The 12,500-nt window shown below is 47.2% G+C and overlaps 1 protein-coding gene across 1 annotated transcript in view; it reads right to left on the bottom strand.

The window, feature by feature from the left end:
- Positions 1-2,205, bottom strand: part of LOC135093649 (neuronal PAS domain-containing protein 4-like) — a 170,359-nt gene extending 168,154 nt beyond the window's left edge. Inside the window, 1 exon segment of the mRNA XM_063993108.1 lies at positions 1,823-2,205. Coding sequence (XP_063849178.1) covers positions 1,823-1,908 — 86 coding nt within the window. The 5' untranslated portion in view covers positions 1,909-2,205.
- Positions 2,206-12,500: the final 10,295 nt, after the last annotated feature.

Here is a 12,500-nt window from a genome sequence, read left to right as displayed (position 1 = left end):
GTGTGTGTGTGTGTGTGTGTGTGTGTGTGTGTGTGTGTGTGTTCGCGCGCCCATGGCTACTCCCACGCCCTTTCTTCTTCTTCTTCTTCTTCTTCTTCTTCTTCTTCTTCTTCTTCTTCTTCTTCTTCTTCTTCTTCTTCTTCTTCTTCTCCTCCTCCTCCTCCTCCTCCTCCTTCTCTTCCTCCTCTGCCTCCTCCTTCTCCTCCTCCTCCTCCTCCTACTAGCTAGGCAGAAAGTCACAAGGAGGAGGAGGAGGAGGAGAAGGAGGGTTGAGTGCTTTTTTGTTGTACCCACAGCATTTTTTTTTTCTTTCTCTTTTTGTAACAGCTGGGTTGCCATAAGTGTTCGAATGGAGAGTCTGCAGAACTCTTCACCACCACCACCATCACCACCACCACCACCACTCATCATCACATCCTCTATTACCACCATCACCACCACCACCACGGCCCCCACCACTACACTCTCTCCTATCTATGACATAAGTAATAAAACTATCACGACATATACATTCCCCGAGGCATGGTAAGGACATCACGCGCGAGAGAGAGAGAGAGAGAGAGAGAGAGAGAGAGAGAGAGAGAGAGAGAGAGAGAGAGAGAGAGAGAGAGAGAGAGAGAGAATGATAAAAGTGATAAAAGCGAGGTCAGTACTCCTCTCCTCCCTCTCTCCCCACTCCCTTCCGTCGGACAAACAGCTGACTTGGCCTCGAGGGGCAGGGAGCTCTCAGGACACCTGTGGCGCGGCTATTAAGGGAAAAAGAGAATGGGTAGTGCTATGAGGAAACGGAAGATGCGCATGACGAAACACAAAGAACCGAGGACCGCTTGATTTTGGTGCTGAGAGTGACCAGTTACTTGTTTCTGTACTGGAAGGAGATTCTTGTTTAATGGAGGCAGAGGGAGACATGAGGGAGGATGAAAGTGTGTAGAAGGATGAGACGGCTGGACGAAGAGGAAGGAGAGAAGGACGAGGAACCAAAGAACAGTTCTGGTCCTTGCTTGCCTGTTTGGGGAAGGAGTAGGAGGGGGAGGAGAGGTTATGGGACTCTAGGGAGGGGAGAAGGAGCTGGTGGTGGTGGTGGTGGTGGTGGTGGTTGGTGGGAAGTGGTGCAATGTATATTTTTAAGAGCAAGGGAGTTCTTGGTGGTGAGGATATGTGGTGCACGTCCTGGTTAGGGATGCATATTATGGGGGTCGGGAGTCAGAACAGAAGTAGAGAGGGCCTAGAAGGAATAGTTTCAGGGAGGTGGGGGGTGGTGAATATGTAGGCAGATAGTAGGGGAGGGAAGTGTTGACGTATATGTAGTATTGATTAAATTACGAAGGGAACTGAGATTTGACAGCTGAATTGAGGCGTAATCAGCTGAGCAGTGAAGAGGGAGGGAAAATCAGGACAAGGAAAAAAGTGTGAAAAGATTTGAAGAGTGAGTGTGAATTGGGTTAGGGAGGAGAGGGTGAACACAGATGAGGAGCAGATGGGGGGACAGGGTGAAGCAGGGGTTGGATCAGAAGGGGAGAAAGTATGAAATATGAAGGAGGAGGAGGAGGATTACATATAATTATACAGCAACAGACTTTTAAATCCTCGTACTGCTGTTTGGTAACTTCTAAGTAACTAGTGATTAACGAAATACGATAACGGAGCAGAAGACTCGTCCCCACCCGTTAGGATGAGGAGGAGAAGGAGGATGGCGATGAATACAAGATGTAGGAGGAAAAAAAGGACTCGATGGAGATAAGGGCGTGAACGGAGTATATCATCATGAGGAGTAGGAAAAAAAAAAAAAAAAACTGAAATAGTAGCAAGCCAATTTACTCACTTGCTACTCTTGGCCGCTTTGCCTCCTGCTCCCCCGAGGTTCCTGCGAGGAGCCACCACTTCCTCTAAGTTGTTACGGAGACACATACTGGCGTGGCGGCCGCTGCTGAGGACACTCGCGGCTCACCACACTGGGCAGCACTCACTTACACACCGTAAAGTCCTTACTCACTGGTTGCTGAGGGACACTCGGGACACTTAAGTCAAAGTGTGCGGTTCCCTTGGTTCCGAAGTGACAGGTTAGATGAATAGGTCAGAAATTTGCACTGTTTATTTCGCTTCGGTTATGCGATCGTTGTTTTCTGTTGCTGAAAACTAAGGGAAAACTGTTTTGGGTGGCGTTGTTGGAAGGGCTGGGTAGGTTGTGTGGAGAGAGAGAGAGAGAGAGAGAGAGAGAGAGAGAGAGAGAGAGAGAGAGAGAGAGAGAGAGAGAGAGAGAGAGAGAGAGACGGGGGATGAGAAAGTGGGGCTACGGGAGGTGCGGGAGACGGAGCGGGGCGGGGGGAGGAGTCTGTAACTAGTACTGTGTTCGGTCCCACGGCTCGGCTCGGCTCGGCTCCAAGACTCCACTCAACACAACACAACACAACACACTGGGAAGGATCTACTGCCGTCACTCATCACTGAAAGCAACACTGCACTACTATCTTGCACCAGGCCCTCCATCTTCCCCCGCCCCCCAGTGCAAGGTCGGCCTAGGCACCGCAGTCCACCACCATCACCACCACCACCGCGACACTGTGCCACACGGAGAGGGGATACGCCTCTGTGTCTCTCCTCTCTAACTTGTTCAATATTGCGATCCGGGGGGCGGGAGGTGGGCGTAGTGAGGGTCCGTGAGTCCTGGTGGGTGTGTGCAGGTGTAGCCAACGACAGGCGAGGGCAGCGGCAGGTAAATGTGTGGTGAATAAGGGGCGCGCCTCACCTAGCGGCAAACCTGAATTCAACTGACAGCGGCGGCAGCGGCGATGGTGGTGACGGTGGTGGCATGGCGGCGTGGCCAGAAACGAGAGGCCAGCTATCACCAGCGCAACCAACACGCCACCACCACAACCACCACCACCGCGCTGCCCTGCTCTCCCCACCCATTCCCTCGTGATTCCCTGGCGCCAATCACTCTCCTTAGCACTCCCATTACTCCCCCCTTACCCCTCTCCCACCTCCACTCCACCCCTACACGGTAAGCAGTACGCATAATCCACCCGAGGGCACTATCTGGGGTTATAAATGTCCCTCCCCCTTCCTCCCCCTCCTTGTCTCCCTCATCCTGCCTTTCGATCACCCCACCGCCCTGCCCTCCCCCGCCTCCCCCTCCGCCCCGCCAGCACACATATAGCTCCAAGCAAGAATGAGGTTAGGTCGCTAGCTCTGCTCTATCTCTACCATGATTCTTCATCGTACCCAACATACTCCACTCCAATCCACTCCTCCTCCCAGTGCTATTCATGTCCCTCCACTCTCACTCCCCCTCTCTCCACCCCTCACTCACTCCCCGTCTCCCGCTACTCATATCTTTTCTTACATGTGTCACTTTTTTTTCATTATATTTCTTCATTCATGTCACTGTATTTTACCTCTTTACTCGTTGTTTTCTACTTGTTAATTCACTCATACTGATAGAATCTCTTCCTTTACTAGCTTACTTCACTGCACATTTCTTTTTACTCATGTCACTGTCCTCCACACTTTTCCTCATATCTCTCTCTCTCTCTCTCTCTCTCTCTCTCTCTCTCTCTCTCTCTCTCTCTCTCTCTCTCTCTCTCTCTCTCTCTCTCTCGTCACTCACGTCACTGTATATGCCTTTCTTGCTTCACTCATGTCACTGCTCTCAACCCTTTCCTTAACTCAAATCAGCACCACAGCTTCACCACTACTGACGTCACTGAACGCTTCTTCTTTATCCTCCTCCTCCTTCTTCTCCCTCTACTTCTCTTCCTCCTCCTCCTCCCTCTACTTCTCTTCTTCCTCCTCCTCCTCCTCCTCCTCCTCCTCCTCCTCCTCCTCCTCCTCCTCCTCCTCCTCCTCCTCCTCTTCCACCTCCTCTCATTCAGCCACTACACTCCACCCTACTCTTACGCACTCACTTCTCCCCCACCCCCAACCAAATCGTCCTTCACCTCATCCACTTCACCACAAGCTACACACTTCCCCCCTCCCTCTCCACCACTACCCCTTAAACCTCTTCCTTTCCCTCCCTCACCCTCTCATCCACTTGAATTACATCCCTCTCCCTCCACTACTTCCACTTGCAACTTTCCCTCCCTTCCACTCTTCAGCCTTGGCACCCACCAGTCAGTCCACTTATCCGTACCGCTTCCACGTCCTTGGTTGCTTGGCCCATCTACCCTTCACTAGCATCCACTTGTAGCTCGTTTAGTCCGTCAGTCCCTGGCCTTCTTCTTTGCATCAGTTTGATCCTCCGCTTTCATCACAGTGTTGGGCAAAATGCAGACTTGGAGGCGACAGTAGTACCAGCTGAGTGTGTGATTCCCTCCAGATCCTAACCTCCTATCCTTTATCTCTCTCTCTCTCTTGCTGTGTGTGTGTGAGAGAGAGAGAGTCACACATGCTATCACATACTAAATACAGCTCCCGCAGGCACTATGGCTCACAGATGGCCTCCTATCTCCCTGCAGCGAAGTGTACATCGAAGCAAGAAAGGCGAAATCAAAACTAAACATCCGGGGGTTATGAATCAGTGCCTCTGTGAGATATCTTATTTCAGAGAGCGGTGGTCATATACACTACTACTACTACTACTACTACTACTACTACTACTACTACTACTACTACTACTACTACTTGCTGTTTCGCTAGTGACAATATAATATGGTGTCATGTAGCTATTGGTGATATTTCTGTTCCAGTGATTGATTTCTTGTTTTTACATTGGAATTCTGAAATCTGATAATCTCTTAATAAAAAGAAAAATATACATATATCTTTGCTGGTGAAAATATAGTGTCCTTTAGAGATCTGGCTGCATTTAAGTGGTATAAACAGATAGGTAAAGGGACGCGCGCGCACACACACACACACACACACACACACACACACACACACACACACACACACACACACACACACACACACACACACAGGTATATAAACTTACACTCTATATTGGGTTATTATAGGAATGTTTTATATAGATGGCATTACGTGTTTATTGTGTGTGTGTGTGTGTCTGTGTGAGAGAGAGAGAGAGAGAGAGAGAGAGAGAGAGAGAGAGAGAGAGAGAGAGAGAGAGAGAGAGAGAGAGAGAGAGAGAGAGAGAGAGAGAGAGAGAGAGAGAGAGAGAGAGAGAGAAACTTCATTATTTAGAGCCATAATACCGAGAACATTATAGTCACTGGAAGTAATTTAGTATTATGACAAGCATTTTATCCGTTAAATAACCTATGCTCCACGAAGGTCTCCGCTGGACCCAGGGTGCTGCCAGCTTTGTAATCTTGTTAGTCCTTTGTCTAAAATACTAATGAAGCTACGCACGTATATGGCTGCCTCTCTCTCTCTCTCTCTCTCTCTCTCTCTCTCTCTCTCTCTCTCTCTCTCTCTCTCTCTCTCTGTGTGTGTGTGTGTGTGTGTGTGTGTGTGTGTGTGTGTGTGTGTGTGTGTGTGTGTGTGTGTGTGTGTGTGTGTGTGTGTGTGTGTGTGTGTGTGTGTGTGTGTGTGTTTGTGAAAGAAATAATTAACTCGTGACATCAACAAGAGATAAAAGAAATATAGTTTCTCCAGCATTATCAAAACACACACACACACACACACACACACACACACACACACACACACACACACACACACACACAGAGAGAGAGAGAGAGAGAGAGAGAGAGAGAGAGAGAGAGAGAGAGAGAGAGAGAGAGAGAGAGAGAGAGAGAGAGAGAGAGAGAGAGAGAGAGAGAGACCTTCCCTCCTTCAAGCAAATCTATTTATTCACATCTGCAATAACTTCTCCTTGGTTTCCTTCTTATTTTCCTGGTAAGTTTCCTGGTTCCTTTTCTCCCTCTCACACTCACCACTCTCACCTCTTCCTCCCTCTCCCTGTCTCTCATTTCTCCGTTAACCACCACGCTAACTTTCTCCCACTTACTCATTCCTTTCGCTTGTCATTCCTTTCTATATTACTCATGCCTTGCTCAAATTTTCCGTTTTCTATGCAGTACTTCCTCCTGTCCTCGTTTTTCGCTTCCTCCAAAGAGACAGAGGAGTGTGTGGCGGGGAGGATCCTTATCCTATCCTATCCAGTGTTTCATAGTACATTAGATTTAGGTTAGGTTAGGTTAAGTTAGTTTAGGTTAGGCCAGGTTATGTTTGATAAAGTTAGGTTAAATTATGCTAGGTTAGGTGAGATTTGGAACTTAGGTTATGCTAAGTTAGGTTAGGTTTAAAGATAACAATTTCGTTAGGTTAGGTTATGCTATGTAGGTTAGGCTTGACTAGGTTATGTTACGTAGGTTAGGTTAGGTTACAAACAGATGTTCAGGTATCTGTTCTTCCTGTGTTATCTTGGTATGTTGTGTAATTCTGTTTGCCTTGCTATGTAATCGTAGTAAAGGTTATGTAATCATGGTATCTGCTTTTGTTGTGTAATCCTTGTATCTATCGTATGTAATCGCAACACATTTCCTGTCCATGTCATTCTGCCATCCTATGCATGCTTTCAAATAATTTCTCCCTATCTAATCCGGTTATCCTACCTATGGAATCCTGATATCTGCTCTTCCGACATAGCCCAATACCAACCATACCCTGCGTTTGTGAAGATAAAGAGACAGGACTTCGATAACAGTATTGAGATTTGTAATATTATTAATCTCTCAAGGTCCACTCACCACCCACCCACTCAGCCAACCAGACACACAACGGAGGCATTACGTCATTCCAGTATATGAGGAAAAACTGAGGGTGATTCAGTTCATTAGTCACTTTTCTCCTTCCTTATCTCATGCTAAGGTTAAGTTGTTCCTCTGTTTACATTATGCACCTGTTTCTCGCTAAGTGCAGGTGGATGAAGATACAGGTTAGGTAAGGGAGTGTAGGAAGGAAAGGATATGGAATGTAGAGGTTTATGTGTGATAATGAGGCTGGGGTACAGGTAAGGGAAGGTAAGGATAAGGTAAGTAGAGGGTAAGGTGTGTAGCGGTCCGTGTGTGATGATGAGGGCGATAGACGTAAGGGAAGGTAAGGATAAGGTAAGGTAAGGTAAGGAAAGGTAAGGTAAGGAAAGGAAGGTGTGTCAGTTCATTAAAGTGAGCGTGTTTGGTATGCAAGGTGTTGTTTTAAATTCTTTCTTTTCTTTCGCTCTTCTTTGGGCAGCATTAAGTTGTCTTCTCTATTTCTTTACGAAGCGTCAGGGGTTGTAAGAGTCACAGTAGTTGGCGGCGGTGGTGGCGGCTGGCAACTGCTTCAGAATGTAAACACGGCTTGGCTTCTACACGCTTTCTCTCTCTCTCTCCCTCCATCCATCCATCTACTTCCTCTCTCTCTCTCTCTCTCTCTCTCTCTCTCTCTCTCTCTCTCTCTCTCTCTCTCTCTCTCTCTCTGACCTGTTGCTTCTCTTCAAAATAACCCGCGTCCAGCCTTTTCCTCCTCACAGACACTCATGGTCTTTTCCTGCCATGTTGAGTGTGTCCCCATCTATCCTCCCTCTCCCTGTCCCTCCCTCAACCCTCCCTGCTGGCCTCCTCTCCTATTCTTCCTCCGCCCACCAGACCCCGCCTCCTGATACAGCCACTCAAGATTCAGCTATGAATCTCTCTCTCTCTCTCTCTCTCTCTCTCTCTCTCTCTCTCTCTCTCTCTCTCTCTCTCTCTCTCTCTCTGCTTTTTACACATAATGAATGAAAGCAAAGAAACGGTGATCAATCAACCCTGTGACGGTGATGAGAAGACGAAGAAGAAGAAGAAGAAGAAGAAGAAGAAGAAGAAGAAGAAGAAGAAGAAGAAGAAGAAGAAGAAGAAGGAGGAGGAGGAGGAGGAGGAGGAGGAGGAGGAGGAGGAGGAGGAGGAGGAGGAGGAGGAGGAGGAGGAGGAGGAAAAGATGTATTAGCCCTTACGAGAGTTATATTAGGAAGAGATGATAAAATACGCAAAAAAACGAAGATATACAGTCAGTTCGAAAAAAAAAAAAAGAGGAGGAGGAGGAGGAAGAGTGCCAATAATGCCTACCTTCAACAAGCACAAGTAAACAAGTTTGAAAAGGTGTGATAAGGAAAACCTGATATGACGCCCCTTTGGCCTTCTAGCTTCTCTGACTGCAGCTTTATCTTCCTTCAATATCTTAACTATCATTACTCCTCATTATCACAGCGATAAACTGATATAATTAGGCCGGTATCACTTGTACATGGAACTTTGAAACTTTTTTTTGGGGGGGTCTGTGTGTAAAATATTGTTAAGTGAGTCACTGCCGCAGCTACGTTTTTCTTTTACCTTACGTATACATGAGCTAATATAACAGCTACGTCTAACATCACAACCGACTGTAAAAGAAATAAAAGTAAAGTAAAAAAAATAACAATAGACTTAACTGAGACGGTATTAACGTGTATAATAATGAAATGTATGATGTTGATTAATAGAGAGATGCTGTTTAGTATGCCTGAGAGACGAGTATGATTCCGTAATAAAAACCATCACACACACACACACACACACACACACACACACACACACACACACACACACACACACTAATAAACAGTAACAACGCAACACACAGTGCTCAGCGTGGCATGACCGTCAGTGCTGCGGGAAAGGAAGGCTGCACGTCGGGATGACTGACTGGCGACACACACTCCCAGCCAAACAGAAGAGTTGCCCCCACAAAGTGACACAATAAACGAAAACTGTTCCGCCGTGACGTTTTCTTCAGTCAGCCGCCTCCTTCGCTCCACCTCCACCACCGCCCGGACAATGGCTGAGACAGAAAACTTGCGGCGTGAAGGCTGACTACAAGACAATGAGTGGCGGCGCCTGGCACACACTTGCGGCTGTGTTCTGCTCCTCACCATGACTGTGTGCCACGTTTGCCATTATTACTGCCACTAATATCGCAACTCTCACTCTCCTGACCACATCAACACGTTTACTCTTCCTCCTCCTTCCCCTCCTACTATTACGACTATTGCTACTGCTACTACTAACTTGCTACTACAACTACTATCATCATCACCACCACAATCATAAGGAGTAATGAGAAGAAGAAGAAGAAGAAGAAGAAGAAGAAGAAGAAGAAGAAGAAGAAGAAGAAGAAGAAGAAGAAGAAGAAGAAGATGATGATGATGATGAACAGGAATAAAACAACAACAATAATGATAATAATAATAATAATAATAATAATAATAATAATAATAATAATAATAATAATAATAATAATAATAACGGCAACAACAACAACAAAATAATTAATAATAATAATAATAATAATAATAATAATAATAATAATAATAATAATAATAATAATAATAATAATAAAAACAATAATGTGCGAGACGACAATGAGGAAGGTGGCACAGTAAAGTATAAAGGTAGCAAAGGTAGCAGTGTCTAGGGGGGTAGTGCATGTGAAGGTTTGGAGTGAGTGGTGAGGGTGCCGGGGAGGAGCGTGCCAGAAGGCAGGTGGGTGAGGGGCCAAAGTGAAGCATGAAGGAGCCAGCAATATGGTGGGAGGATGGGAGAGCGAGAAGGTGCCAAAGCCAGAATAGGGTGGGCGTGATGAGGCAGAACAGGGTGGTGGGGAATCATTGGGCACGGGTGGGGTGCGAGGGTGTTAGCGCCAGGTAGGGAGGGCGGCAAGGGCAGGGCCAGCATTAGGAGTTCCTATGGCCAGGGTTGAAGGGTGCTAGGACAGAGATTGCAGGTACCGCCGCCAGAACGGGAGGATTTCAGACAGCTAGAGGTAGAGTGGGGGTGCCAGAGCGTCAAAGCAGGAGGATGTGCGGAGGCTAGGGGCAGGGCGGGAGGGAGGCAGGCTGCCAGGGTGCCAGGGAGGCGGGGATCCCATGGTCAGTGTGGGGTTCATGGATGCGATGAAAGAAAGTGGAATTTTTCGCGCCGTTTGTTTTGGCAGGTGGCGCAGGGCACAGAGGAGGGCAGTGACTCCCGGGGTGGTCCTCCTCCTTACCCAGGGCCCCTACTCCTCTTCCAGCCTGCCTTCCTGCCCCCTGGCCTACCTACCCGCTCCTGGCCTCGACCACCGTTTCATGTGGGATCTACGCGTGGCAGGTAGAGGGCCAAATGTGTAGGTTATTGTTGAAGGCCTAAACCTGTAAAATACTTGTAGTCCTTTGTAGGTCAGCGGAAGAATTGCCTAAGGGCGGTGAGTGGCGCGGTAAGACGTGGGCAAGGGCGGAGCACACACGCCTGGCTGGTTACTGCTGGATTCAGGCAGCTCTTGGTGATGTATGTGCTGGTAGTAAAGTTGTGCCTTAAAACCGGACACAAGGAAAGAAAACGGGAGGAACGGCTAAAGCAAAGTAAACGAGTGAGCTAGCCCTTGCCCCCCTCCCTCTCATCCACTCCCATTACCCTCCCAAACCCTCCTCCACTCCCTACATCTCCCCATGCCCTTCCGGCACCCACCCAGTCCCTCATCCCATCCAGATAGCCCTCATACCCCTCCCCGCTGCCCATGGTCCCTCACCCACAGCCCATTACCCCGCCATTCCCTCCATGCAGGGCAGTAAATCAGAGCGGAGCTTCAAGACAAACAAGCACAAGAACACAAGGCCGCCAGAAAGCAGAGCAATATGATGATGAACCCATCCTAGCAGGAAGGAAAGCCCAGTTGGTGATTATAAGCGACAATCTGATTACTTTTTCCTTCGCTATTTCTAAGAGCGCTTTGTCTTGATTTCTTCCATGTGTTCCAGTGCGGGATAATACCAACGGCACCTGATGCAGAATACGTGATAATCTCAGTCGAATAAAAACGACATTCTAGAATTCTGCCTATGAAGTTAACAGAAAATACTTAAATTCTCTTTGGAGTTAACAGAAAATACTACACTTCACAGAGGCAGCGCGAGTTGCTGCAGGACTGGCAATAGAATTACTGCCAGCTAGCATCCTGTCTGCTACACAGCTACACGTTCTCTGTGATCAAAACAGTGCACTCTGATACATTCTCCTAAAACATTTAATGCAGCATTAGTACACAGGAATGCCTCGTGCTGTGTAAAGTCAATGGCTGTTGCTGCGTGTGTCACTCACCCCCTACGAGGACACGCCTGGTGGACACGCAGTGTGGGTTACCATCCAGCGCTCACAATGCCGTCCTTCACCTAACTCTTTCGGAGGCTCCTGGACACTTACCTGCTGGGGACAAAAGGAAAGAGAATTAGCAAATGTCAAATACATAGAATATACGACACACACACACACACGTGTTTGCATCAGCAAGTGCTACTCACGGTATCCGAATAAATTAGAAGACTGAATTAATACACATGAGTTCCTACAATGTTGGGCACGAAGCAGCTCCATTTATCAGAGGCAGCTCACGAACACACAATGACCAATCACGTGATGAGGTGGTGAGGGAACACGCCCACTATTGGCACCACTACGCAAGGACAGGTAAGGCGTCCAAGCTAACTTAACGCCACGCGCCACGCTCCTCTCTCTCTCTCTCTCTCTCTCTCTCTCTTTCTCTCCTTAGTTTAGTGCCCAAAGAAAGCTGCGCGTGCACACATGAGAGAGAGAGAGAGAGAGAGAGAGAGAGAGAGAGAGAGAGAGAGAGAGAGAGAGAGAGAGAGAGAGAGAGAGAGAGAGAGAGAGAGAGAGAGAGAGAGAGAGAGAGAGAGAGAGAGAGAGAGAGAGAGAGAGAGAGAGAGAGCACGTGGGCAAGCTAAGGAGTGTTTACATTCTGAAGCAGGTACTGGTCACCAGACAGCTGGGAACTCTCGCAACGATAATAGACACAAGGTAAAGAACACAAGGAGAGAGAGAGAGAAAACACACACACACACACACACACACACACACACACACACACACACACACACACACACACACACACACACACACACACACACCCTTACAATTCCCCTACCTATACAGCTTTCGCTTTCCCCACCACCTTTCCCTCTGTCCACTTTACGCCACCTGCACTTATCAAGGAACAGGTGAATCGCAGTGCGCCACTTGAGCGGTACATCTTTACAAATCGATAAGCGAGGAGGAAAAAGTAATTATATGTTATAAAGTACAAGTGTAGAGATTGCGTCTTAATCAATCACGAAATATGTAAATAAAAATCTATAAATACACGAATAATGGCTTCCCTGCAATTAGACAAACACGAATTATGGCAGTGCTACGCTTAGACAAACATGAATTATGGCGCTTCTACACTAAGACACATAAGAACTACGGTGTCACTACACATAATTAACGACGTAAGTGACCCAAGGCTAAATGATGAACAACAAACGAACAAACGCACCACGCGTCGCACAAATAAATTAAGGTCATGCACATCGAAGGATAAGTTTTATTATTACTGTTATTTTATTATATTTTTTAATGAAGCTGTTGATTGTTAAGGAGAACGGAAGTGAACTGATAAAGGAAAATGAAATAAGGACAACTTTGATAAAGAGACTGGAGGAAACGAAAAAAAATGAATAAATAATAAATAAATAAATAATACAGGCAGGGGAAACGGAAACGAAC

This window comes from Scylla paramamosain, chromosome 3 (genome assembly GCF_035594125.1).
Source record: "Scylla paramamosain isolate STU-SP2022 chromosome 3, ASM3559412v1, whole genome shotgun sequence".
Lineage (NCBI taxonomy): Eukaryota > Metazoa > Arthropoda > Malacostraca > Decapoda > Portunidae > Scylla > Scylla paramamosain.
This window is presented reverse-complemented; position numbering and strand designations above follow the sequence as displayed.